Source organism: Python bivittatus, unplaced genomic scaffold (assembly GCF_059951505.1).
Source record: "Python bivittatus isolate LINGU-HERP-01145 unplaced genomic scaffold, Pbiv_v1 ctg000270_np1212, whole genome shotgun sequence".
Classification (NCBI taxonomy): Eukaryota; Metazoa; Chordata; class Lepidosauria; order Squamata; family Pythonidae; genus Python; species Python bivittatus.
In genome coordinates this window covers 3,065,776-3,093,088 of record NW_028277050.1, presented here as the reverse complement: position 1 = coordinate 3,093,088, position 27,313 = coordinate 3,065,776, and the positions used below count along the sequence as shown (strand labels likewise).

Here is a 27,313-nt window from a genome sequence, read left to right as displayed (position 1 = left end):
TAAAATACCATGTAAGCTATGCCAAGCCAACCCTGGCTTTGTCTGTACTTACTTATGTTACGCTTGAGTAAACTTCTTTGCTGAACACACGTGTCACGAGAGTTTCTCTGAGACGAATAGGGTAAAGCTTACATAAAGCTAGGGTTCATCCTGAGCACTACCCGGTATCACCGAGGAGTGCTCGCAATTCTATCCGCAGGACAGCCAAGTATTCCAAGCCTGTCGACTTTGACTGAGATGGCCAGCGACGGAGAAGGCATGAGCCAGTGGTGCAACGAGGAGCCCAAGCCCGAAGGCGCGATGGCGGGACTGGCCCAGAGTGAGGGGCGCGGGGACACAGCCGAGAGGGCGCCGGAGGACGCCAGGTGGTCGTTTGGCATCGGCATGGGGCCCGATGGGTCGGCAGGATGGGGAGTCACGACAGGCCGTGGCTCGGGATCCAAAGCCCGGGAATTGGAGGAACGCCTAACCTGCTTGGATGCCAAATTCAAGCAGTGGTTAGAAGCCATCCAGGCGATGCTGCAGGCCATACTTTGTGGGAACGAGGCCCCTGCAGCAGAACCACAGGCGGAGGAGGAGTCAGGCGAGATCAGCGCTGGTCCTATGCCCCATCCGGCTCCAAGGACGCGCCTCAGAGGCGAGGTATCAGGAGACCAATGGGCGGCGGATGCACTGCAACTCCGGGGCCCGAACGGAAAGTTTTCGGGGGACCCCGAGCAACTACCTTGCTTCCTCACAAAGGTGAGGAATTTTATGAAGCGGAGTGGCCACCTTTTCTCCAATGACGGGGAGCGAGTTGCCTATGTGGCCAACTTGTTGGAGGGCCAAGCAGCCGATTGGGTCGTCCGTCTATACGATGCCAATGCAGCAGAGCAAGAGAATTTCCCAGAGTTCTGGGATAGATTTGAGAACACGCTGAGTGCCAGGTGGGCCAGGGACGACATCCAATGCCTGAGACAAAGGGAAAAGTCGGTGGCCAAGTATGCCCTAGAGTTCCGATGCCTAGCAGAAAACTCACCGATTGGCCCGAATCCCTGAGGGTAGACTATTTCAAGAACGGGCTCAATTCGGAGATCCTAGAGAGGGCGCTCGGTCGGAACAATCCGACCATGCTAAAGGAGTGGATCTGGTTGGCCGGGACAGCAGAGTCTGCGTGGCAGCAGATTAAGCGAAGGATGAGGCACCAGAAGCTGAGCAAAGCTAAGCCGGGCGAGGCAGCTGCGGAGGAGAAGCGGAGCAGCCGACAGCAACCCGCAGGAGGGCGGGAGACTCAGAAGAAACCAGGTCTCTGTTTCCGGTGCAGAGGACGAGGCCATTGAGCGGCGCAATGCCCAAAGGAACAGGACGGGGCCCCACCCCGCATAGACTCCGGGACCCCGAAACCTCCAGGACGGCGTGCCCCAGACAGACCACGGAAAGGAGTAGGGGCCGCAGCACCAGAGCGCAGTCAGACCGGCTAGTCCACCCCCGAGATGGCATCGTTGGGGGAAGAGTTGGAGCCGGCGGGGGATGAGTGGCGCCTGCACTGAATGGCGTCCCAGTGCGTGCAGAGGAGCCAAGACGTGAAGACCCAATGGTGAGCAAGGCCTGCCCACTCATGTGGGTGAGGGTCCACATCTGAGGAGTGAGGTCGGAGGCTGAGGCTAACCTGAAGGCGTTACTGGACTCCGGGTGCACCCATTGCTTGATACACCCAGCACTGGTATCGGGACTGGGCCTCTGGGTACGACAGCTCCGAGAGCCCATAGCCTTCAGCCAACTGGATGGCTCACTCGCGGGGGGGCCGGCTCAATACTACACTGAGCCAGTCAAGATGACGATCGGGACCCATCACAAGGAGCTACGGTTCATGGTGATCCCAATTGCCGACTACGTGCTGGTACTCGGACTGGCATGGTTGAGGCAGCGGAACCCCCTCGTCGACTGGCCGTCAGAGGTGGTGCGATTCCGAGACAAGGAAGAGCAGACGAGAGAGAACCGGAGGCGACAATGGGCGACGACAAAGAAGGGAGCAACTCCGGAGCAGCAATCGGTGGAGGAGGAGCTAGCCACGTGGGGAAGTGCACGGACCATGGCGGAAGCCAGAACAGCGGTGGTGGAGACATTGGGGATCCCGGAGGTTGCGGTGGCCCAGGCGGCAGCAGCAGCGGCCGACACCATGCAAGGGGGATCGGAGGAGCTGGCAGACATCGGGAGCATCCCCCATCCTTACCGCGATCTGATGGCAAAGTTCGGCGAGGTGGAGTCGGACCAACTCCTACCCCACAGACCCAGTGACTGCTCCATAGAGCTAGAGCCCGGGGCCAAGTTGCCCAAGCCTAAGATGTACTCCCTGTCAGGAAGGAGATGGATGCCCTACGGGAGTTCGTGGATAAGAACCTGAAGCGGGGGTTCATCCAACCCGCAAAGTCCCCCTTGGTGGCCCCGGTGTTGTTCCGGGAAAAGAAGGATGGCTCGCTAAGGCTGTCCGTGGACTACCGGGGGCTGAACGCCATAAGTACCGAATACCACTACCCCCTTCCCCTGATGAAGGACCTTCTGTCCCACCTGTCCAAGGGGAAGGTGTTCACAAAACTGGACTTGCGAGAGGCGTACTTCAGGGTCCGGATACGTGCAGGGCATGAATGGAAAACCGCTTTTAATTGCCCGCTTGGAAGTTTCCAGTTCCGTGTGATGCCGTTCGGGTCAAAAGGGGCCCCGGGGGTGTTCATGCAATTAATAAACGAGGTGCTGCATGATCTATTATACTGGGGTATCCTTGTCTACCTGGATGACATCCTAATATATTTCGAGACCCTGACCGAGCATATGAGACTGATGCACACTGTGCTTCAAAGACTGTTAAAAGCGCAGCTGTAAACCAAGCTCTCAAAGTGTGAGTTCCATTGAGAGCAACTGGACTACCTTGGGTATAGAATATCCAGCAGGGGTGTTGAGATGGACCCGGAGAAAGTGAAGGATGTGCTGGGGTGGGAAACGCCACGGACCTGGAGGCAGCTCCAAAGCTTCTTGGGGTTCGCTAACTTCTACTGGCAGTTTATTCTGAACTTCGCTCAAGTCACCCTGCCACTAACGGACTTACTTAAGACTTGGGGCAGCGGCAAAACCCCCAAGCCTAGCATGCCCCTCGCATGGACCCCGGAGTATCAAGAGGCGCTCGGGGACCTAAAACGAAGTTTCACCGCAGAGCCCATCCTACACCACCCCGATCCAGACCGGCGGTTCGTAATCCAGGTGGATGCCTCCGATGTGGCAACGGGAGCAGTCCTTCTACAGCCCGGACCCAAGGAAGCCCTCCGCCCATGCGCCTACGCCTCACGAAAATTCACCGAGACAGAAAGGTGGTGGATGGTGTGGGAGAAGGAGGCATTTGCTATAAAGTGGGCTCTATCCACCTGGAGACACCTCCTGGAGGGAGCAAGCCAGCCATTCGAGGTGTGGACAGACCACAAGAACCTCGAGGAACTTAGGACCCTGTGAAAGCTTTCGCCCAAGCAAGCGTGCTGGTCCCAATACTTCGGACGGTTTAATTTCAACCTGAAACACATCCCAGGGAACAAGAACTTCTTAGCAGACGGACTGTCCCGCATGCCCCAACACACAAGCCAGCAGGAGGAGGTTGTGGACTCGATCGTCTCTGTGACCTGCCTGGCTGCAAAAGCCGTAATGCGCAGCCAAACGAGGAAGCGGGCAAGCGACACCGAACTGGGAATCCAACAAACTTTCTGAGAAGCCAGTGAGCAAGACCCTTGGGTGGCGAAGAACAAACTCTTTAACGGGACATGGGGGGTTGTGGTGGCATGAGGGCAAGCTGTATGTACTTAGGGATTGACGAAGGGAGGTGATGGAAAGAGCCCATGATAATAAAAACGCAGGCCACTACGGGTTTGTGAAAACCCTCCACCTAATACAGAGGCAGTTCTGGTGGTCTTCGGAAGGACGTGGGAGCGTACACAGCAAGCTGTCCGATTTGTGCAATGGCCAAAAGGAGCAAGAGGAAGCCCTGGGGTCTCCTCCAGCCTGTAGCGACGCCGGACGGCTCTTGGCAAGAAATCGCCATGGACTTAACTGTGGAGCTACCCAAGAGCAAGGGGAAGAGGGCTATTTGGGTAGTAATGGACTTGTTTTCAAAATAAGCGCACTTCATGGCTTGTTGGCGAGTCCCCACCGTGGAGGAGCTGGCGCGGATGTTTGTGCAGCATGTGCATCGCTTGCATGGCGCCCCCCGGCAAGTCGTGAGCAACCAGGGGGGGAACTTCATCGCACGGTTTTGGCAGGAGTTCCTGAAGCGAGTAGGGACTCAGCAAGCTCTCTCCTCGGCAGTGCATCCACAGACAGACGGGGCCATGGAACGTCTTAATGGGGGCCTGGAGCAGTATCTATGGTGCTATGTGGATTACCAGCAAGACGACTAGGCAGAGCTGCTGCCATTTGCGGAGGTAGCATATAACAATGCGGTCCACAAAAGCACCCGCTTCACTCTGTTTAACGTGGCGACCAGGCAAGACTTTGTCGCCATGCCCGAGCTACCCCAGCCGGCATCCCGGATCAGCTCATTGGACACTTGGTTCACCCAGACAGACGCCACAAGCCAGGCGGTCTGAACGGTGCTGCAGGAAGCCAGAGAGGACTATAAAAAATATGCCGACCGCAACCGACTCCCTGAGTGGCAGTGGAAAGTAGGGGACCAGGTGTACCTGTCCACAAAGAATCTGAAGACGCATCAAGCATCTAAAAAACTCAGCCCAAAGTTTGTGGGCCCTTTCCCTATTGTCAAGATAATAAACCCGGTGACTGTCAAGCTGAAGCTCCCAAAAGCACTCGGGAAGGTCCATCTGGTCTTCCATTGCAGCCTGCTGAAGCCGCACCAACCGTCTAACGACTGGCTTAGAGACGAGCCAGCCCCGGCATCAATCATGGTCAACGGGGAGAGACACTTTGAAGTAAAACAAATCCTGGATGCCAGGAAACACAAGGACCAGACCCAACTGCTAGTACAATGGAAACATTTCCTGAGACCGTACAGTGAGTGGGTAAACAAGTCCCACGTTAGGGCGCCCGAACTGGTCAAGGACTTTTACAAGAAGCAACCCGAGAAACCAAGGTAAAGGGAGGATTTCTCTTCAGAGATATGTCAGATTAAGCCGGCACGGCACGGCACAGTGAAGTGCTGCTCAGCCGCACTTAGTCAATTTCACCACCCGGGTGCTAGCCAAGAAAAAGGGGAAGTGAAACCGCGAACTAATTACGGCCAGGTGGCGACGCTTAACTCAAAACCGCAAGCGGATACTTTGTATCAGCGCAGTTTCCCCTCAGGCGCTGCAAACAAAGGAAAGCACAGAGGCTCAGAAGCGAAGCAATCAACGAACACTGTGCAAAATCACATGATGATCTTTCTTTCTGGGCTTCATCGTCTGTTTGTTTTTTCAAATCCCATAATACTGTAAAATAGATCAGTAGTAGCCTAAAACCATTTTTTCCATTCTCTTTCCTGTCAGTGTGAATCACTGTCTCTTTCTCTATCACTCAAGTGCCTAGTTGTACATGAGTATTTGCTACATTGCCGCCACATTCAAAGTATCCAGCATCTAACAAATGCAGTAAATGCAGTATTACTTGTATTCCATCCAGCAGTTTTGTTCTCAGAGGATTCTGTCAACATATCCAATGAAGGTTCCTTTGTTTTTTTGTTTGGAAAAGGAGGGAGCATTTCTGAAAGAAGTTCAACATCTGGAAACTTTAAAGGGAGAAAAGGACAAAAGGAGGCAATGCACTTTCTGATAAAAATATTACCAAAACAAAACAAAGAACATGACAATCTCTAAAACAGACAGCAGTTATCTTGATATTTGCAATGGACTCATTCTATATATTTAGCAGGACAAGAAAATAACAACATCCTAACTTAATAGGGTTTACATACTGTGCTTTGATTTTCTTTTAATTTTTTTTCATCTGCTGGTCACTGACTATATTTTATTCATAAAAATTCTCTTTAAAAAAAACTGTGATGGGGTTAGAAAACTGCAAGCCCATGGGTCAACACCATAATATGTATTCTCACATCAAATATGTACAAGAAGTCATAATCAGCCCTTTCAGTCTCCCCTCCACCATATTTTTGAAGTATCTTCATTTAATCCATTGGGAAGAATCTTCATAAATATCCACTAGGGCCTCAAGCAGGGAGCTGCCAAACATAGGAAGGTATTAAAGCTAGCTTAAGTATAAGCTAAAATAAATGTCAAAGTCTAAAAAGATCCAGTGCCATTTAAAAGCAACAGAGAACAAACGCTTTCACTTGAAATCAAAGACCATGGCCCAGGACTTATAGACGTTTTGTGCTCCTCTTCTTTTGTACTTAGCATCTTTTTGGACTCTAGGATATTTGACAGTGGAGCCCTTCTATTGGTATATGCTAGTAGCTGGCCTAGAACTTCAACTCCTATGCTTCATTCAATGTATTCTAGACCATTTTGTGGGTCAAGGGCCAGACGTAACACTTTTACAGAAAGGTTTCCTTAAACTAATCCAACCGGACCCATCTTCCACAACCTCACCTCTTTTTGCAGAAATCGTACTCCAAATTCAGACTTGAAATAGGGAGGGATCATTTTGTTCCTCATCCTCATAAGACAATTCTTTCCATCCTCAATATCCTGCCTGAAGAATTTTTAAATGGGAAGAAAACAGAAAAATCTATAATGATATAATGGTTTCACATTATTTTTCTAATAATTTATTTAGGGATTATTAATGCATGCTATCGGTTTAAAAAACAGACAACTTAGATATCCTCACTATATTTACAGATCTTTATTATTTTCTCAATTTTGCTAAAATGAATGAGAAAGGAACACTGAATAAGCCTGTGCATGCATATGGATTTGCTGAGCAAGAGGAGGGTGAAACTGTGGAACTCTGCTGAGAGTTATTTCTATAGTACTGAAATGATAAGAAAGGTTCCAGAAATATTATACTAGAAATAGCTAATTCAAAATCTTCAGACCTCAGAAGACCTTTCCCCCCATAGCTTCAGGGAAAGCTGTTTATGGCTTCTAAATCATATCCTAAAGCTAATGCATTGTTACCTGGTCTGTGTTAACTTGCTCTCCCAGCGAGAAACCTGCATTGGCTCTTCCTGGCTGCATAAAGGAAAATGAAACATTTCATAAAATTCACATAGTGTTATTTAGAAAGCATTACATTTGTTTTTAAATATGACATGAAATTTCATATGGTAGAATCTGTATGAAATAGGCTTTTCTCAACAGAAGCAGTTTCTGCTGATGGAATAGGACAAGTGATTCCTCTTTTCTCCTGCAGCCTGCCAGCCAAGCACCCAAAATATTCTTCCCCAAAATCTCCCAATCCTTTAGAGTAACTTCTGAAAGCTGGGGATGGAGTGGAGTGGAGAAGAAAGTCTTCTTACGCTAACAGAAATCCTCTAGTACAATATTGGATTCCACCAAATGTTGAAATCAAATGAAATAAACTATCAGCGAAATAACAAACAATACATGAAATGACAATGTTACATTCAAGTCTAATGACTACTATAATGGGCAATTCACTTACCTAATATCTGTGAATAACATATTATGATTAGTGCACCCAGGAACACATTTAATCTAACATATTTTTTAAAACCTAAGTTTGTTGAATTTTTGTAACACCTCTCCTCATCCATGTAAGAACTTGTACTTTACGGTCAAACTAGATGAGATTATGAGTTCCTGGTCTCTTTCTGCTTTTGCACAAGAGAAATAGTAGATCTGGATTATGACAATAGCACTGGAGTCAATGGTAAATTCATACTCAGGATGTTTCCCAATAAAAACTGCTCCATAAGCTACACGTGGATAGATAGGGTTAAACTGCCATCTCCCAATCTCAGCTACTATTTGCCAAAAAAAAAAAAAAAAAGGAAAGCAAAATATTAATCTTCATCAATTTAAACTGTGTCATACTATTATACTGATGAACCATACCAACCACTGTTTCAAGTTATTTATTCAGGAATATAGACCAAAGTATTGTATAAATAATGAAACAACAGAATATGAACTACAATCAGGACCAGAAATATTGGAACAAGGATAACTATTTTGGCATTTGGCCTCTGTACACTACCACATTGAAGTTAAAAGGAAACATAGCCAGATGGGAGCGAAGTCAGGACTTTCAGCTGTAATTCAAGGGGTTTGACAAAAGTGGGGTACTAACCATTCAGGAAGTACAGCCAGTGGCATACACACACACCCATCACTGGTGGCTCATAAGTAATGGAACAAACCAACATCATTACAAACAAAAGGATCGCCTTTAATACCTGGATGAAAATCCTTTGCAGTCAATGACTGAAGTCTGGAACCCATGGACATGACCAAATGCTGAGTTTCCTCCCTTGACATGCTTTATCAGGCCTTTACTGCAGCTGCCTTCAGTTGTTGCTTGTTTGTGGGTCTTTCTGCCTTCAGTCTTGTCTTCAGTAAGTGAAAAGCACACTCTATTGGGTTGAGATCAGGTGACTGACTTGGCCATTGAAGAACATCCCATTTCTTTGCCTTGAGAAATTCTTGGGTAGCGTTTGCTATATGTTTTGGGTCATTCTCCATCTGCAATATGAAGTGGCATCCTATCAGTTTGGCAGCATTTGGCTGAATCTGAGCAGAAAGTACAGCCCTATACCCTTCAGAATTCATCCTGCTGCTTTTATCAACAGTTTGGTCATCAATAAACACCAGTGGCCTGGTTCCATTGGCAGCTGTACATGCCCATGCCATAACACTGCTTCTACCATGTTTGACAGATGATGTGGTATGCTTTGGATCATGAGCTGTTCCTTTCCTTCTCCATTCTTTTCTCTTCCCATCATTCTGCTGCAAGTTAATCTTGGTTTCATCAGTCCAAAGAATCTTATTCCAGAACTGGGCAGGCTTTTTTAGGTGTTTGCTGGCAAAGTCTAATCTGGCCTTTCTGTTCTTGAGCGTTACCAGTAGTTTGCACCTTGTTGTGAAGCCTCTGTATTTACATTCATAAAGCCCTCTCTTGACTGTAGATGTTGACAATGACATGCCTACCTCCTCAAGAGTGTTCTTGACCTGGCTAGATGTTGTGAAAAGGTTCCTCTTCACCATGAGCAGAATTCTGCGGTCATCCACTTTAGCTATCTTCCGTGGTCTTCCAGACCTTTTGCTGTTGCTGAGCTTGCCAGTTAATTCCTTTTTTTTCAGGATGTTCCAAAGTGTACTGGCCACTCCCAAAGTTTTTGCTATCTCTCTGATGGATTTATTTTGTTTTCTCAGCCTAATGATGGCCTCCTTCACTTGCACGGACACCTCTTTGAACCTCATGTTGAGAGTTCCAGTGAACAGCTACCAAATGAAAATGTAACAGTCAGAACCACCTCCAGGCCTTTTATCTGCTTGATTGGTCATGGGGTACCCAGGAAACAGGCCACACCTGGCCATGTAGCTGCTTGTCAACCATTCATTCCATTACTTATGAGCTACCAATGATGGGTATGCCACTGACTGTACTTCCTGAATGGTTGTTGTTGTTGTTGTTTAGTCGTTAAGTCGTGTCCGACTCTTCGTGACCCCATGAACCATATTGCGCCAGGCCTTCCTGTCCTTCACTGCCTCCCTGAGTTTGCTCAGTTTCATGCTCATTGCTTCAGTGATGCTATCTAACCATCTCATCCTCTGCTGTCCTCTTCTCCTTTTGCCTTCAATCTTTCCCAGCATCAGGGTCTTCTCCAAAGAGATCTCTCTTCGCATTAGGTGACCAAAATATCTGAGCTTGAGCTTCATTATCGATCCTTCCAATGAGCAATCAGGGTTGATTTCCTTTAAGATTGACTGGTTTGACCTCCTAGCAGTCCAGGGGACTCTCAAGAGTCTTCTCCAGTACCACAGGTCAAAGGCATCAATTCTTCGGCGCTCGGCCTTTTTTATGGTCCAGCTCTCACAGCCATACATTACTACTGGACCTGAATGGTTAGTGCCCCACTTTTGGCAAACCCCTTGAATTACAGCTAAAAGTCCTGAATTCGCTCTCATTGCACCAAAGTGGCTATTTTTTCTTAATTTTTAATTTTTAAAAATTTTTATTTTTTAAATTTTAATTAATACAATAATTATTATCAATTATTAGTAAATAAATCAAAGGTTTTAATTTTTAAAATTTTCTTGGAGAAACAAAGTTTTCCAATAGATTGGGCAACTTTTTTTGCCAACAATGATGAGATGCATTTAAGGTAGCTCTATAACCTGATAAAAGGAAGGGGAATTGGATCATCATCATAATAAAAGCAATAGGGGCCATGGAAACAAAGACAAATTGTAGTTAAATTAGTCCTGTATTCCTCTTATGATGGATTGTTTCAGATGCCAATGCCTCCAAGAGAAGGGAGACTCAGATCAGCAGCAGCAACAGCAGAAAAAGCTTTGAAGAGTGCCTTCACTACCCTCACGTTTTGTAAAATAGTACAATATTAACTGTATACTTTTGCCAAACTAATTCCTGCTCTACATGACATATCCAGACATACAATAATAACAGACCATTGCTATAATTTTTGGATATGTTTCTTGCACCGAATTCTCTTACCTCTCCCTTTTCCAATATTCTTCTGTTTGCTTTGAGAGGGCTTCTCGTGATGAACTTGGCACCTGTGAAATCATTGCCTGCTCATACAGTGTAGAAATTGCAGCTGCAAATCCATGAAAAAAAATAACAAAAACTAATCTTTAGTTTAAATTTCTAATTTAGAAATTAGAAATTTAGTTGCCATTTTTCACTTCAAGTCTGCATTCACTGCTCTTAGTGAGTAGGGCCTGATTTACCCTTCCATTTCCCAAAGTAGTGTGTTTACAGGCATTTTGCTGTACAGAGAAGCTCCAATCAGGATTTGGATATCAATGGCCTCCAGACATGCAGTTATTGTTTCTCAAACAGGAAGTGTATAGGAAGCCTAGCGTCCTTTTCCATATGAACATCTCCAAGTAGTACTCAGCCCTTGCTATAGCAATATAAAATGCAAACATTTGGGTGACCATAGTAAGCTGTGACTTCCTAAGCTTTATCCAAATCAATGGCCAACCCAGGGAAATTTAGAAATTGGTCATAACTGACAGACCCACAGAATTGCCTGCTTTTCCTCCACTGGTTCCTTCCTTCAATAATCTGAGCAAACTGAGAACATATGCCTGAACAGCTGCCATTTTCAAAGGACACTGGAACTTCAAATTAGGGCTACCTGAGTGATACTTGCACTGGAAAGCAGCTGGGCAACAAATGAAGATAACATACATGGTAGTTAGAAAAGAAACCCCTTTGCAAATGCAAGGGACGACATACTTTCTTCCACGTAAAGCAAGCAAAGAAATTTGCTAGATACTGCCTTCTTCTTCCTACTGCAAACCGTAGGGTTTATAGTGACAACAGAAGTCCTTTAGGGAGCTAGCTGGCTTACTGAAGGGATAGTGACATGTTTGGGCACTGGTGTGGGAGAGGTAAAGCACCCTATGAACATAATGTGAGGAGAGCAAGTGAGGAGCCCAGGCTTCCAACTACTGGGAAGAGAACTTCCTGTTAGGCAGTCTACAGAAGTACAAGGGAGTCCTTGTCCTTAGAGTATAAGTCAGGCCCGGGCTGGTCAGTTTCAAGACTCTTCGGCTTCTAGGCCAAGCAGTTGACCAACCCACATAAAAAAGAAAGAAAGAAAAAAGGCAAAGGAGTCAGGGTCTGGAGAGGGTAGTCCTACAAGAAATTTGCAAAACCAACTGCAGCCACAAGATTGCTGGCATGAAGCATGTCATTTCAGACTGCCTCCCCAATGCACATCAGTGCTCTTATGCTGCCTGTACACAGTGTCTTGAGGTGCCCTTTTTATTTATTTATTTTTTAAAGTTTTTTGATGACAAAAAGAAGAAAAAAATACATAAAAGTGCTTTAACATAAAAGTGAAAGAAATACAACAGAGAGAGAAAAAGTGTTAATATATCATTATAACAATAAAGTTACAATTCTATATATGCTTATCTAATACAAATATTATTCAAGTACATATATATTTCTAATAGAGTTATATGACTATCATTTTTTTAACCCAGTGTATTTTGTATAAATGAATCCCATATTTCATTATACTTGTCCATACAAAGTCTACTTCTATAGGCAATCCATTCATAAGTAGCAAGTGCAAATAGGTCTTCAATCCATTGAGTGAAAGGGGCCCTACACTTATCTTTCCAATGCTACAATATCAGTCTTTTGGCGATAGCAAGGGCACGGAGAATCCACTTATGTTGTCTGGTTGTCAAGTTCCATGTACTGGGTATATAATTCAAAAGAATATTATCCTCTGAAAATGTTAGCTTTTGTCACACAATCATATTTATATAGTCCACTAGTTTAAGGCACCTTGAGGTGGATAGTAGGGAAAACACTACTCCCAGAGTGTAGCACCTTAAGGCATCCTTGGGCTGACTTAGCTACAGGAGGATACTGAGATACGGGCAGACACATGCAAACGTGCTTGGGAAACAGTTAGTGGACTATCCCTGAGCCAGGATAAGAAGGCTGTGGAGATTTGCTCTAAGTTATTGCAGAGCATTGCTGAATCCATTTGTGAATTTGCACATTTTTTTCTGGGAAAACTCCTACTAATTTTTATGTAAATTTCTCCTAACATATGCATTTTTGTAAGATTTTTACTGTTTACAATTTCTGCAAATATATATATTTTTGTATTATACAAACATTTTTTAGTGAACTGCTTTTAATTTAGAAGTATGCTGTAAACTTCTAAAACATTCTGATTCCCAATTTCAAGAAAAAGTTCAAATTATGAAAATCCTTATTTAAAAAAAAAATTAATAGGAAAATTTTGTAGGAAAATATTCTACAAAATATTAATAATCATTAAATCCACAAAGTAAGCTTTAAAAACTTAGAACATCAAACTCTTACCTCTATTACAAAATTCTGAGGATTCTTCAAGATTGGGAAAAGACTGCAATAAACATAAATAGAAGAACTCTTGACTCTGTTCATACAGAATGACTGTGGGACAAGCGGAAGATATCTATTGCTAGAAACCTGCTGGTACTTACTAAAATGTTGCATGATAATGCCTATTTCCAAATTAGGATTGACAATCAAGGTTTGTTTCCTGCTGTGACCCTACTTCTCAGGCTTTTAGCTTTGTTGCTATTTAATTTTTATGATATGGTGGAAAAACTCACAAAATTTGCCATCACCAGGTCTAACTGGTAACCTACTTTATTAGTTTTATATGCAGATGGTAAGTCATTACATAAACTTCATTTACTGGAGTGAGAAGAACATTAAGACCAATTGTCTCCTATTGCACAGATAATGACCTGGTTATTAACTATCAAAAAGCAAGAAATGTGGCCTTTTTAAGAGACCCCCTAGATACAGACCTAAATGACAAATTAACGGGACTGTTACTGAACAGATTAAGACCTTTAAATGTCTTGGAATTGTTTTCAGTGCTATAGGCATTTGTAGGGCTCAATTTCAATAATTAAAAGAGAAGGTCATAAGAAGGTAGCTGCCATCTTAAGGCTTTTCTGTAAAAAAAAAAAAAAAAAGGTAATTAAAAAGGCAAAAGATTTATATGATCTGAAGAGAAACCAGAGTATATACCAGGCAGACTAAAGTGTTTGAGGTCAAATTAATAGCAAAGTTATCTTATGGCTTTCAAATACATGCATATTTCTAAGGGACTTCTAAGCCTTCAGGCTAAGGCTAGAATGGCTTTAATTAAAATTATTTTGAGTGCAAATAGGATGTATTAGCTATAGGCTTAAATTAATTTTTAATCCAAGCCATTTGGTGGTTGTGATTCTCCACCAAGATAAATTCCAGTCTTCTTGGTGGAAATTGCTTAGTTGCACCCCAAATATTGTGAACTTACACATAATGCAGTGATCTCAATCAATCAATCAATGTCTGCTCCCACCCCTCAAAATTCTGTAAATGGAGCTGGATGAAGGTACAATAAAAGGATCATTTGGAAGCACCTTATGGCTATATGACAGACAGAAACAATTCTATACCATCCAGATGGAAATATGGGAAGCACTCTAGTTAATCAGTGCAATATAAAAATTGGTAAAAGTGAACTCAGAAATAATGATTGATAAATGTTGTGCTTCTCCTCCTTCTGTAGAAGTGAAGCAGGCTAACTGTGCAACATTAAATCGTTAGTTAAAAAAGTATTTCACAAATAATTCTCTTGGCCTGTAATTTTTAAAAGATGTTTTAATCTTTCTTTCTCCAGGAGTAGGATACAGCATCAATGAAATGTGAGGTGAATCAAAAATAACGTAACCTCCTGAAGTGTTGGAGGTGGATCCAAGTGATTATTTTTGTCCTCCTTACTTTGCATAAGAACAACAATGCAACAACTGGAAGCAGATATTTAACAAAATGAACAAAATAATTTTGCATGAGCAACATAAAAATGAGGAAACAATAATAATTTTTAAAACCCTTTTTTCTGAAAAAGGGAGTACTGTAGTGTTAGTTTCTATCAATGCCCTTTTATTGTATTAATCTTCCTCAAACGGAAAGATTTCGCAAAAGCAACAAGATATAAAGTCTTTAACAAATAAGAGATCCTTCTATTAAAAAGGTAATTTTAAAAAGCTGCCTAGGATTATTGTGCATAAGATAGGCAGCCATATAAATTCTGTAATTAGAATTAGATTAGATTAGGTAATTTAAAAATTGTTGCAGCTGATTTGGCACAATTGAGAGATGTTTGAACTGAAATGAAGTTTCTGGAAAAAAGACTGAATCTGAATCCTCCCAAAACTCTGAAGATTCACAGGACAATAAAGACATAGTACTGTATATCTGCAAAAAGTCATACATGTCTCCCTGAAGTTTCCATAGATGAAAAACCCCAAGTTTGGGAGATTTGGGAAGAATAAGGATGATATAATTTACTGTAGCAAATGATTTTACGAAGGTCTCAAAATTTGCTTGCATATTTCTCACCATAACTAACTTGAGAAGATCTGCAGCATTTTCCTTTTCCTGTTCCGTTCTTGGATCTTTAATAATCCTTTCTTGCATCTCATCTTCTTGCTTAATGATTTTGTTAATGTATTCCTAACAAGGTAACAATTAATGTTAACAGCCTTAACAAATACAGTCCCTATTTAATAAAACATACAATGTCTACTTTAAACATTTCTTGTGGCACCTCTTTATTTTTGTATAATTAGGAAAATATCCAGGCACAACCTTAATGTTAACAAATAGAAGAAACTGTTAACACTGAAGACACAAAAACAAAGGAAGTTCTGGACGTAGGTTTTTCTCCTGTACTGCATCCAACAGAAAGCAATAATTTTCAGAAAAATAAAATGAGGTGTGGATGAAGTCTCAGTATACATTTTACTGCATGAAACTTTATTTAACTAGTCTAATTATATGAATCTGAAGTACTATCGCTATCAGCAGTTTACTGGGATCATAATGGGGGGGGGGAGGAAAATGTTTTTTCCAAGCCTTGACATCTCTAATTTGATTCTTTATACAGTTCCCTAAAGAGTAATTTCCACTGAACCCAGTGGGAGTTACTTTTGAGTAAGCATATTTAATCATGGTAAGTAATAGTACATATGAAAACTAATATTAGATAAATGAATATTCATTTTGATAACCTTGCCAAATTTGATTGAGTTTCATAATATCAGTGCTATTTGAGGAAGCTAGCACGAGGTTTCTAAAGCTATATCAAGTTGATAGTTTTATGAAGAGAAATGGAAGTAAAGAGCCTTGAGATTTTAATTCTCTCATATATTTATAATATATAATTTATAATATATAATTCTAAAATAGAATTTTTATATTTGGGAAGATGCATATGGTCTCTTTGCATTTACACTGGAAGATTTCAACGCCCACCTCTCAGGGGATGGACTCAGGAAGAGGGTAATGGAAGGATTATGCAAGATACACACAATTAGATAAGCTGGAAGCAAGAGGCACTTTTGATTCTCGTATACTCCAAATTTGTTTATTTATTTATTTAGATTTACATGGCTGCTCCTCTCATCGAAGCAACTCTGGGTGGCAAACAGACTTTAGGATTAAAACAATGATATAAACAATTGTAAAAAGTTCATAACATATAATCCAAAGAAAAAGAAATGGCAGCCAATAATTAAAAAACTAAAAGAATGACAAACCACCTTCACTAACTTCCTAACCCTTATCCCTAGGCAAATAACCAGTGTTTTTTGGAAGGCCAGCAGGATTGGGGACAATCTAATCTAATCTCGGATGGTAAAGTGTTCCGGAGAGTAGGCACGATGACCAAAAAGGCACATTTCCTGGGTCCCACAAGCTGTTTTTTTTTTAATTGAGGGGACCTGAAGCATGTTCCTCTTGCCAGATCTATTTGGGTGGGCAGAGATAATCAGTATAATCTGTTATACATCAATCCTCTCTCTTTTTCTGCCTTCCTTTCTTCTAATTTTTCTTAATATTTTATGTCACAGTTGCTCTCAACTGCATTAAAACAATTTGTTATCAAAATTCTTTATGTGTAGAAATTCACAAGACATTTTAGAGCAGTGATTCTCAACCTTTTTGAAGCTGCCACCCCCCTAAGGAGCGGAAAATTTTTCAACGCCACCCTTTGGGGAGGGGGGGAGTTACTGAATTATAAAAGGCAAAATTTTAAGTAATTTTTTTCAGTAGACTTACACACCAAATTTGTTCGATTTAACTCGATACTTTTGCCCTGGAAGGTAATTGCATTCCTTTTATTAAAATTAAAATGACTAATGCAAAAAAAATGAAGCGAACGAAAAGCAACTCAAGAAACACGGGTCAAATCAAACATTCATATTGAAAGGACGCTCAACGCATGCATTGCGATTAGTCACGCGGGAAGACAGCTGACGCACGCGCTGCGATTAATTGCGCGGGAAAACAGCTGATGCACGCGCTGTGCTGGTTGGGATCGGAGAAGAATCGTAGTGTCGAGTTCTTCAAGGTCATCCTACCTAGAATACAAATTCGTCTCACCATTCTTAGAAGTGTGTGAGGGCAGCAATCACGTAAGTTCGTTTTATTGCTGGTACAAATGGTGTAAACCGGATAATTGATTTAATAAATTTTTTTGGGAGTTTTAAAATTAAGTTCGAATGCCAAAACATGCTCATCACCCCTCTACCGCCCAAAACATGCCCACCGCCCCCCTACCACCCAAAACAAGTTCACCGCCCCTCAGCATCCTCCCACCGCCCCCCAGGTACCGCCCCCGTTGAGAACCAATGTTTTAGAGGCTTTGAACATCTTTCAATTACAAATATATGTATTTCTGCATACTTCTAAAATCATTTGAGTATTCAAAAATCAATGCTTGATTTTTATAGTGGACCAATACATCCAAAGTCAAAAGCACAAATTCTAGTTTGCTAATAGAGGAAATAAATGGATAAGAAAACAAAAGTTGGATGTTTGGCGTATTTACACACACATTTATCCATGCCTAAATCTTACCATCTGTCTCAAATATACGCCCATCTCCATTCTCACACTTCAGCAAATCCTGCCTCCTCTCCTGTTTGCCCTACGGTCACACACCAAAGCTGTTTGTGCCTCCTTTTGTCCACCTGACTCCAGCTCGTTAGATTTAACTGGCTGTCTCTTCCCACCATTTCGGCCCTCTCACATACATGATTGTTTAAATGTCCTTTCAGTAGCTTCCTCCTTTACTCACAGAAGCAAATCATGGCAAGAGGATTGGGTCTTGGCAAAGTTGCCACGTACTGAGGAATAGAATGGAGGAATGAAGAATAGCACATCCAGAGAATTGGCACAAGGTATTTTTGTGATTAGGTTTAGTAACTTTTAAATCAAAAATATTTTTTAAAAATACATATATTTCTGGTGCGACTTGTATAAAGTATAAAAAGGATGTATCCTGCAATTGAAGTTATTTAGAACACATGTGTAATTATAGATCAGCTTTTGTTCAACTGCACTTATTTTATTTTATTGTTAAGGGATACATGAGTTATCTATTTGTATATTTGCAGACTTCACCTTACCTTGACAGAAGATTGCAACTTGAATCTTAATTCATCACTGATTGGCTCATATTGGACTAGTTGACGAATTTGGAGCACATTTGGACATTTTTGTATAGGTGCAGGAGAACTTGCTAATTCCTTGAACTCAATGCACAGGCCTTTCCAAGCATGCATTCCAAACGGAGGGCCAGGAGTCTTCCTCTTAATCCAGATGACAAAGGAAAAAGGAGAGTGTTGCTTATTATATAATCCTACTGGACTTCCTTCTACATAAAATGTTCAGTAACAGCCTATGATCAAATCAAATTTCAGCCATAGATAGGAATGCTTGCTATTTATAGAACAAGAATTATATCTTGATGTAAGTAAATTTAGAAAACTGAAATAATTACAGATAGTCTTCATCGACTATAATAAGGATTGACAACTCTGTCACTAAGCAGTGCAGTTGTTAAGCATGGTATCACGTGACTGCACTGACTTACAACAGCAGTGCTGGCAGTTCCAGTTGCACTTGTTAAGTGAAGCACATGGGTTGTTAAGCCCAATGTCATGTGACTGCGACTTGTGACTTCCTGCAGGCTTCTCCATTGATTTTGCTTGACGGAAGCTGGCTATGAAGGTCACAAATGACAGTCACATGACCATGGGATGCTGCGACAGCCACAACTTTGAGGACTGGTCATAATTCTCTATTTTCAGCACTGTCGTAAGTTTGAATGGTTGCTGAATGAGTGGTCAGTAAGCAAGGACTACCTATACTGCTTTTGAGACCAAGATTGTTACATGACCTTGTTATCATGAGTACATTAAAATGTCTTTTATATCTAGCTCAACTAAATATAAACAAAGATTCTTAAAAGTAAAAATGAATCAGACACCACTAGTAAGGAGGACTGCACCCTTCTTGTTTTCTTCTTTCAATCTCATATGGAATTGCATTGCTAATGGCAAGAAAGACTACAACAAATCACTGCATATTCCTCTGCTTTTTTTCATTCTTGCAAATAGAATATGATTAAAAACTATCCTCAGAAACAGTATACTTCTTTTAGTTAACTTATTAAGCTTCTTAGTCAGCCAGGTGCCAATGAGATAGGCAGGGGCATCCATGGGGGTGGTCCCAATCTACAAGATGACAGAATGGGATGTCATAGTCCACGCCTCATCCTTTTTGTACATGCATGTGATGTCAACATTTACACAAAGGGTGAAGGGCTCAGATCAAAATGTCATACTCGTCATCTTGCAGATTTTGACATAGACACATCCCTGCAGATGTGGCTGGAAACAAGGCTTAAAGAGGAGTGAACAGATAATGTAGTGTCACTTAAAAGATCAAAAGTGTCATATTATAGTCAAGCACTGAAGGAAACAGATGTGAAAGCTACATACCTCAACAGGAGGAAAGTTCTTCCAATCCCTGGACTGGAGATTATAAGGAATGATGGTGGCAGAGTCTGTTTTCATTACCCACTTAGATACTTCAGTCAAAGGGCAGAGAACAGTAATGCTTAGGACTCCTGTTTTGAAAGATACAGAGAAAATTTGGAAATGCTTGCTGAAAGAATACATGGGTAGCTGCTTGTACTGTGGAATATTTGTATGCTATTGCTTCCTCTTATTAATAGAGATAAATAATATAAATATGTTTTAAAATCAAGGTAAATATGTCCAGAAACTCTAATAGTTTTTCTACTGCCCCGCCCTTCCCAAGTCTTAAAAAATCCATAGTATGGAAAAGAATAGTTGTGAACTAGATTTTAAGGCTATCTGGCATTAAAACTAATTGGAGATATAATATTTTTTAAAATTCTATATAATTTTTTTTTATTTTTCTAAACATTCCCTAAAACAAAAAGAAGGCCTAACGAAAAGTATCAAGTATCCATAATTATGTCTCAGGAAATTCTCAAAACACTCATGCAACCATGTAAGCAGATATTTCTGGGACATTATAATATTTTTCTTTGAAAATAATGTAGCAGAAAGGTGAAGGATTAAGGAAGTCTTGCTGAAATGATTTTCAGTCCCAAAGAGTTCAACCTAAACATGGAAATTATTATAGTAATATACACTGGGCAGCTCTTGGAACATAAAAAATCCCCCTAAAAGTACAATTTTGAAACTGGCATATGAATTTTTTTTTTAAAAAATGCATATATACACTTACAGCAGAATTGTTTATGCATCTATTCAGAGGAGATCCTGTTTTCAGGTCTGCTTATTAAAATGCAAAAATCTAATTCTGGAGTAAGGCTCAGAGAATCAAGAGACATCTTAGTGAAATGATGCATTCCTACCTGGGCATTCTTGTATTGGTTCCTGAATAACAGCTGTATTAGGATCACCATATGCCTTTGCCAGATATTCTTCTGTTTCTTTGGTACGGAGAAGTTCAGTTCCTGAGCCATCGGCATGGACAATGAAGAATCTAGATCATCAGCCCCACAAATGGGATCAGTTCAGTTATGCCAAGCAAATTATGAGAAAGAATCATTCCACAAGAATTACCGGACGAATTACAGATAAGTCCACAACATTTATGCACAACATACCTGGGTGCATGTTCCCCATATATCACAGGAGTCTGAATTTCTATTGTTTCAGATTCTTTGCTATCAGTATCGATGGTAGGAGTGGATACAGATGTGGTACCATCTGCCATGACCTGCAATAGAAAAAAATTTTTTTTTCTTAACTATGCTTCCCCAAGTTTCTTCTGCATACTGAGATCTTTGTAGTGTGCATGCAAAAGCATCTTCCATATAAACATGTAAAAAGGAGGTACCACAATCATGCAGTATTTGGACTATCCGATTCCAGCCTTTGCAGCCACTCTCTCTCCTCCCTGCTTCTATGATGCAGATGGAGAATGCCAGCAATAACAGTGATAAGAAAAGAATTTGCCCCAAAACTAAGCATAAGCATGACAACAAAAGCAAAGGCAAGAAGCATCAAAAGATGAACCCTTCCTCATCAAAGAATGGCCAAAGTTCCATTTAGCCTACAACTGAGAATTTATTATGGCCAAATAACCCACAAGGTGAGTCATCTGTCTGCTCTAGTAACATATCGGCCTTGCTTGATTGGGATAGCAAGGAACTAACTATCCTGGAGGAGAAGGTTCAGTTAGATTTGGAGAGTGAGATGAGACCCCAATCTCCAGTTTTGAGTCCGATGTGGAAATAGTTGCTAAAACTGTTTACTCGCTGCTCAAACAGTAATATCTATCTATGACCAGCAACTGATGGTTAATAATAAGACTGACAGTTTAAAAGCCCTAATAGAGTGACTAATGGCTAGGATGGAAGAAGAGAAACACATAAACAACAAACTCCTAAACTCTTGATAGGTGGAGAAAGTTTCATTCTCCTAAGGAGGGGCAGAATGCAGCCCCCCAAATATGCACCTCACCAAGTGATAACAACTGCAGGGGACAAACCCTTCAGCTAAATCGAGTCATGTTCCTAATAGAGGGAAACAACTTTAATTATGATAGACAGCACACTAAAAAGCCATCGTTCTCTCACTCAAACAATTGCTATTCTGCAGACTCCTCCCTAGTGACCTTCAAGACATAGAGTGGCTCCCAAGCTGTGTTGGATTCATAACAGACTTGCTCACCTTTGAATGTACAGTTTTCCCTTTAACACTTTTGCGAATGGGAGAGTTCTTGTGCAGGTATCATATCTCCCCCTCCCACGTTTTTGTGGAAACCAGAGCTCCATTGCCACCAGTAAAGAGAAAGGCTGCACAGCCATGGGAAGCAGTTTGGGACAAAGCCAAACCCCTCAGGCAAGCCTCCAAGCAACAGATAGCCATCTGCACTCAAGGTCAACCCCTGGCAGGGACACTCCTTTGAAGGGAGATAGTGATAAGGCAAGTCTCCCTCTTCTCGCAAGAAAAGAGGTTTCTAACACTCTGAGTAAGGAAGCATCCTCTGATTTGATAGTCTTAGATGAGACCCAGACCCCTTTGCTGAACCTAGTCACTATATACCTTGCAAAGGGGAGATTCCACTCCAGGGGCCTTACAACAGATCTCAAACACTGGCATGTGTAGTTCCATAAGCCAAGGCTCCTTCTTGCCCAATGAAATCCCCTTGGGGCAACAAAGAGAAGCCTGGGATGCACCCCCCGCCTCAAGTTACAAAAAGTTACTATGCCCTTCCACTGAAGTCCTCCCTCTGTCACAGGAGTTTTCTCCTGCAACATCCCAAGAGCTAAGCAACTGACTCTCTTTCAAAATAGGCTCCCTCTCCCTTATTACATGGAACACAGCTGGATGGACAGCTATTATCAAAAATCATGATTTCTACACTTACTTGTTAAGATATGACATCTTATTCTTGCAAGAAACTTGGGCTCTAAATAAGCCCAACCCGGATAGCTTCCACAGCAATTGGATTAAAGCAACCGTAAGTAAGGGGAGAGGGAAGCCAAAAGGAGGCATAGCTACTCTTATTAATGTCAATCTCCAGTCTAGCTTCTCTATGTTCTCTCCTCTCAACCAATTACTCCTGACAAAATTAGTGAAAATCAAAGGACTCAAAATAATACTGTTTAATATGTATATTCCTCCTCTCAAAACCTACGCTTGAATTAAATTAAATCACAATACCATTGAGCCACCATGGATATTGAGGAACTATATACACCATATGCCCCACAAACTTCAACTTCAAATCATCCAAAACATCATCACTGACACTAAAACAGTAATGCCTTTGTACCAGACTGTGTGACTTTGTACTCACCCATAATTACTTCACCATTGGCAATAACATGTATTTGCAAATCAGTGGCATAGCCATGGGAAAATGCATGGCTTCTCAATATGCCAACATCTTCATAGCTGACCTAGAACTATGTTTTCTTAATTCTTATCCCATGAAGCCCCTCCTTTACTTGAGATTCATTGATGACATTTTCATCATCTGGACCCATAAAAATGAATGTCTCATCGAATTCCATCATGATTCCACAACTTTCACCCCACCATCAATTTCAGCCTAGACCTATCTACAGAACAAATCCACCTCCTTGATGTGACTGTAAACCTACATCATGGACACATAAACACCACATTACACAAGAAACCTACAGATCACCACACATACCTACATGCTTCCAGCTTCTACCCAGAACACCACTAAATCCATTACTTATAGCCAGATTGTACATTACAAATGCATTTGGTCTACAGAAGGTGCCTGATGAAGGTTTGGTGCATGTGCTAAATCATATGGAATTGCATAGAAACCATAACGAAGAATTGAGGAAGTGTCAATTTTCCCATAGGCAAAGCTTTGTGTAAAGGGAAGGAGAGAATGTGCAGTTATAGCTATTACTTAATTTCCCCCTTATACTCAAGGAAGAGACATCCAAACCTTCAAAAAATAACCCCCAGTGAAATTCTGCTTCAGATCTTGAACTGAAGCATAATAAAGCAATCCACTATTGTAGGAGTAGGCAAATTTTTATGCCTTCCAGAGAACCTGTAAAATCATAGGAAGGATCAGGAATGAATCTACAAGGGTTTTTTTGTTTGTTTTTGTTTTTTAACTGTCCCCCATTAATAGGCCAAAATTATGCCACTAAAAAATAGCTCCTAGCCACTTTGTGATTTCAGGCTGTTGGGGGTGGGAGTGGAGGGAAGAGAAGTATGTTCTAAATGGAGCAACTGAAAGAAACAGGACAGAAATATGTAACCCTTAATTACAGGTAGTCATCGACTTACAACAGAATTTCTGTCGCTAAGCAATGCGGTTGTAAAGCACAACTGCATCGCTTAGCAACAGCAACCCCTGCAGTCCCGGTTGCCATCATTAACTGAATCCCACAGTCGTTAGGTGAGGCAAATTCCTGCCGGCCTCCCATAACCAACTCAGTGGGGAAGCCAGCAAGAAGTTGCAAGTGCCAAGCAGCCTGCAAGCAGGTCTACAGGCAGGTAAGTGGCTGCTGCCAGGTAGGGGATGATGTGTGGGGGTGTTCAAGGGTGTGAGGGAGGTGTGGCAAGGCTCAGGGAAGGTGCATGGGGGTACTGGGGGGTGGAAGGGTAGCGTGGCGAGGGTCAGGGATGGTGCACGAGGATGCAAGGGGGTGTGAGGGAGGCACAGCGAGGCTTGGGGAGGGTGTGTGGGGGTGCGTAAGTGTTCCTCCAATGCTAATAGATAATACTGAAACTACTGTATTTTTTTAAACAGTCCACATTACAGGCAAGTAAAGCTGCCAGTGCAGAGTACAATATATCATACTGAAATTTGTGGAATGGGATTATCTGAAATTATATCGGCTTGAGTAAATTATTATAATTGTCTATTTCAGATTCATAAATTGATGAAATATCAATTATGGCCTTGGGGAGAATTTACTTTTGATTATCCAGCAGCAAAATGTATCTTTAAGAAAAAAAACTCATCTATGTGATATTCTGGTTAAGTATTTTTAAATGCATCAGAATTAAAAGCCATAAAGTTAATCCATTAGGAAATTTTAAAACAAGTTACATAGGACAGAGCATTCAATAATTTGAAAAATAACCTTTCCATTTTACCTTGAAAGTATTTCCTGCAAGGTCTGTCATCTCACAGGCAATCTTGGAATTGTGTTTCATAATGTATTTCCCTACATGCTGGTTCTCATCACTGGACATCAGTTCGCTATCATCTTTTTCAAATGTCTCTGGAGAGTAAACTGCAGAGTAATCTTCATTGATGAAGAGAGAGCCCTTGTTTATGGGTAAAATCTACCATAATAATAAAGGAAGAAATTCAGCTATCAGAAAGCATACCCAGCTCTTCAGCACTTCAGAGGTTTTCAGAATTTGGACTAGTGAGCACATTTGCAATTTCAAAAGAATATTATGAGAGTCTGACAGAACAGTTACCAAGATATGCGCCCTTAGTCACAAAATATCAGTTTTTTCTAAAGGCAAACTAGTAAGCCTAAAAGAAATGTAATTTGTGATTTTAAGGATAAAGGAATTGTGGCATCTGAGTTTTACAATGCAAAACTATTATTTTGCACTAAGTTTTATGCTCCAGCACCTACTTCAGACTGATGAGGCTCAGAAACTGTAATGTCAGCAAGATACTGAGTCCCAAATAATAACATATCTATTCACAGGAGGCAACTGATGAAGCTCAGAGAAAGATTCAGCCATATCACACATGAACAAGCAAGCAAAGCATGCACCATATCAAAACAAAACCGCTGGCAAAACATAACATCACATCAAAAACAAGCAAGTCAGCCAAAATGAAAATACAAAAACACAGGGAATATCCAGTTGATATCCCCTCTAGCTCTCTTAAGTCTACATGGGCTCAGGAGCATCCTTGCAAATAAAGACTATTCTGGATGCTAGCATACCTCTTCCTAGCATGGCATTTAAAAAAAAAAAAAATCTAATACTGCAGGAGGAGTAGCATATCTAGCAGGCACATTGGGAAGCCCGACTGTAATCAGGATGAGTTTGCATGAAAAATGAGCAGTTCAACCCTTTATACCTGACTCGCTCAGCATAACATTTGGTGTACCTCCTGCTCTTTCTCACCTGTTGCGCTTCTCCCTTTCTAGAAGAATCATTTCTCCAGTGTTAGTTTCAGGACCTGCATGTTAATTGCTTTTCATAGCAAACATTTGCTATGTTTATTTATTTACTTACTCACTTTCTTTATTGCATGCCACCCATTCCTAGAGGCTAGGATTGAACTGAATTGCTGGGAAATTGAAAGCACTGAGACAAACAGAACACTGAGATAAAAGGAGTCTGAAGCCTTCAACGGACCTTCTTAATTTCCGACTCACCTGGTACGTTCCTTGTGGCTTGGATATAATTGAAGTGCCATCAGCAAAAATAGCACAACAAGTGCTGTCTTCACAGTTTGTTATGACTGTTGCAAAGTGTGGATTTTCTATACGCGTGCATTTCACCATCCTTGTGATGGTTTGAGGGTAACCGTCTATGAAGGGAAAACCAACATACATTAAAAGAGCGTTTACACCGAACAGTGTATGTTTGTGGAAGAAGACAAATGTTTTGTCTCAGAAGCAGACTAATCCAACCTTATCCCCTTTTTGGACCATGATCCAAATGATCAGGAATTATTGAAGTTACAGCCCATCATTTGGAGAGCATTATTGTGATGAAATAATGCTTTTGGAGAACTTGTCATTTCCCTGGAAAATGAGAAAGAATATTTCTGTATAACTGAAATATCTGTATCTTGGTAACTTACAAGAAGAAAACAAATCATCTATGATAAAAGCTATCAGAAAAGAGTAGAGTAAAAGATAATGTAAAGTAAAAAGGAGGATAAGATTAACATTAGGGGAGCAAATGTACTAAAGAGCACTATCAAAAAATATTCACATATCAGCAAGGCCATTGCTGTCAGCTTCCCATGGCAAGGTATTCTACCCTGGGATGCTACTACACAGGGGACCTAATCACATGCCCCCATCTAACTGCCTTTATATTAGCTGCCACGGTGATATACTTTATTTTTAATAAATATTTATAGTATTAACAGCTGTATTTTATTTTTTTACATGCTGTTTTATTGATTGTTGTTTTTATTGCAAGTTTTTTTTCTCTCCTGTGCACCCCCCTGGGATTTGCTGGAAGAGTAGAATAAAACAATATAGAGTAATATAAACTCCTTGGCAGGGCCACCTCATTCTACCTAGCGACAGGGCTGGAATCAGTTGTCTGGATTATATCTTTGTTTGTTTGTCTATGTCACCTCCATTAATCTAACTTGGCAGTTCAGGATCTCCACTGCACCCTAAGAAACTATAAAAAAGAAAACAAAACAGGGGGGCATCTATACCCAATCATATCCAGCATTTGGAAAACCATTATAACAGCCAGATATAATAAGAGAGGAAACGGAAGGCAGGGGAAGACCATCCCAGAAGCTAAATCACTGAAGCCTCCCCCTCCTGCTCCACGGGAAGCACAGAAACTATCCTGCAAGCAACTCTCTTGAGATGAAGAAACCAAACTTGGACCTAATTAGACAAATGAACTCCCTTCAGGGTGGCTTCTCACTTCTTACCAAGTTGCCTACAGAATCAATCACCCAGTGCAAATAACTCCACAGAGCTGGAGAAAATTCATTTTTGTCTGGTAGCTATAGATACACTTACAACTGTGTTGGGAAAGTCTAATGCCAAAGAGCTTTCAAGTATCCCTTGGGCCAATAACAGAAT

The 27,313-nt window shown here is 41.6% G+C and overlaps 1 protein-coding gene across 1 annotated transcript in view; it reads right to left on the bottom strand.

The window, feature by feature from the left end:
* The window catches only part of SPAG17 (sperm associated antigen 17), a 119,773-nt gene that overhangs the window by 21,205 nt on the left and 71,255 nt on the right, over positions 1–27,313 (bottom strand). Inside the window, exons 30-41 of the mRNA XM_088138620.1 lie at positions 25,907–26,061; positions 24,651–24,842; positions 20,651–20,763; positions 20,396–20,526; positions 19,488–19,615; positions 18,111–18,293; positions 15,040–15,153; positions 12,979–13,021; positions 10,615–10,717; positions 7,092–7,145; positions 6,561–6,663; positions 5,617–5,737 (exon numbers count right to left, since the gene is read on the bottom strand). Of these exons, the coding sequence (XP_087994746.1) occupies positions 5,617–5,737; positions 6,561–6,663; positions 7,092–7,145; positions 10,615–10,717; positions 12,979–13,021; positions 15,040–15,153; positions 18,111–18,293; positions 19,488–19,615; positions 20,396–20,526; positions 20,651–20,763; positions 24,651–24,842; positions 25,907–26,061 (1,440 nt within the window). The remainder of the gene's footprint in view (positions 1–5,616; positions 5,738–6,560; positions 6,664–7,091; positions 7,146–10,614; positions 10,718–12,978; positions 13,022–15,039; positions 15,154–18,110; positions 18,294–19,487; positions 19,616–20,395; positions 20,527–20,650; positions 20,764–24,650; positions 24,843–25,906; positions 26,062–27,313) is intronic.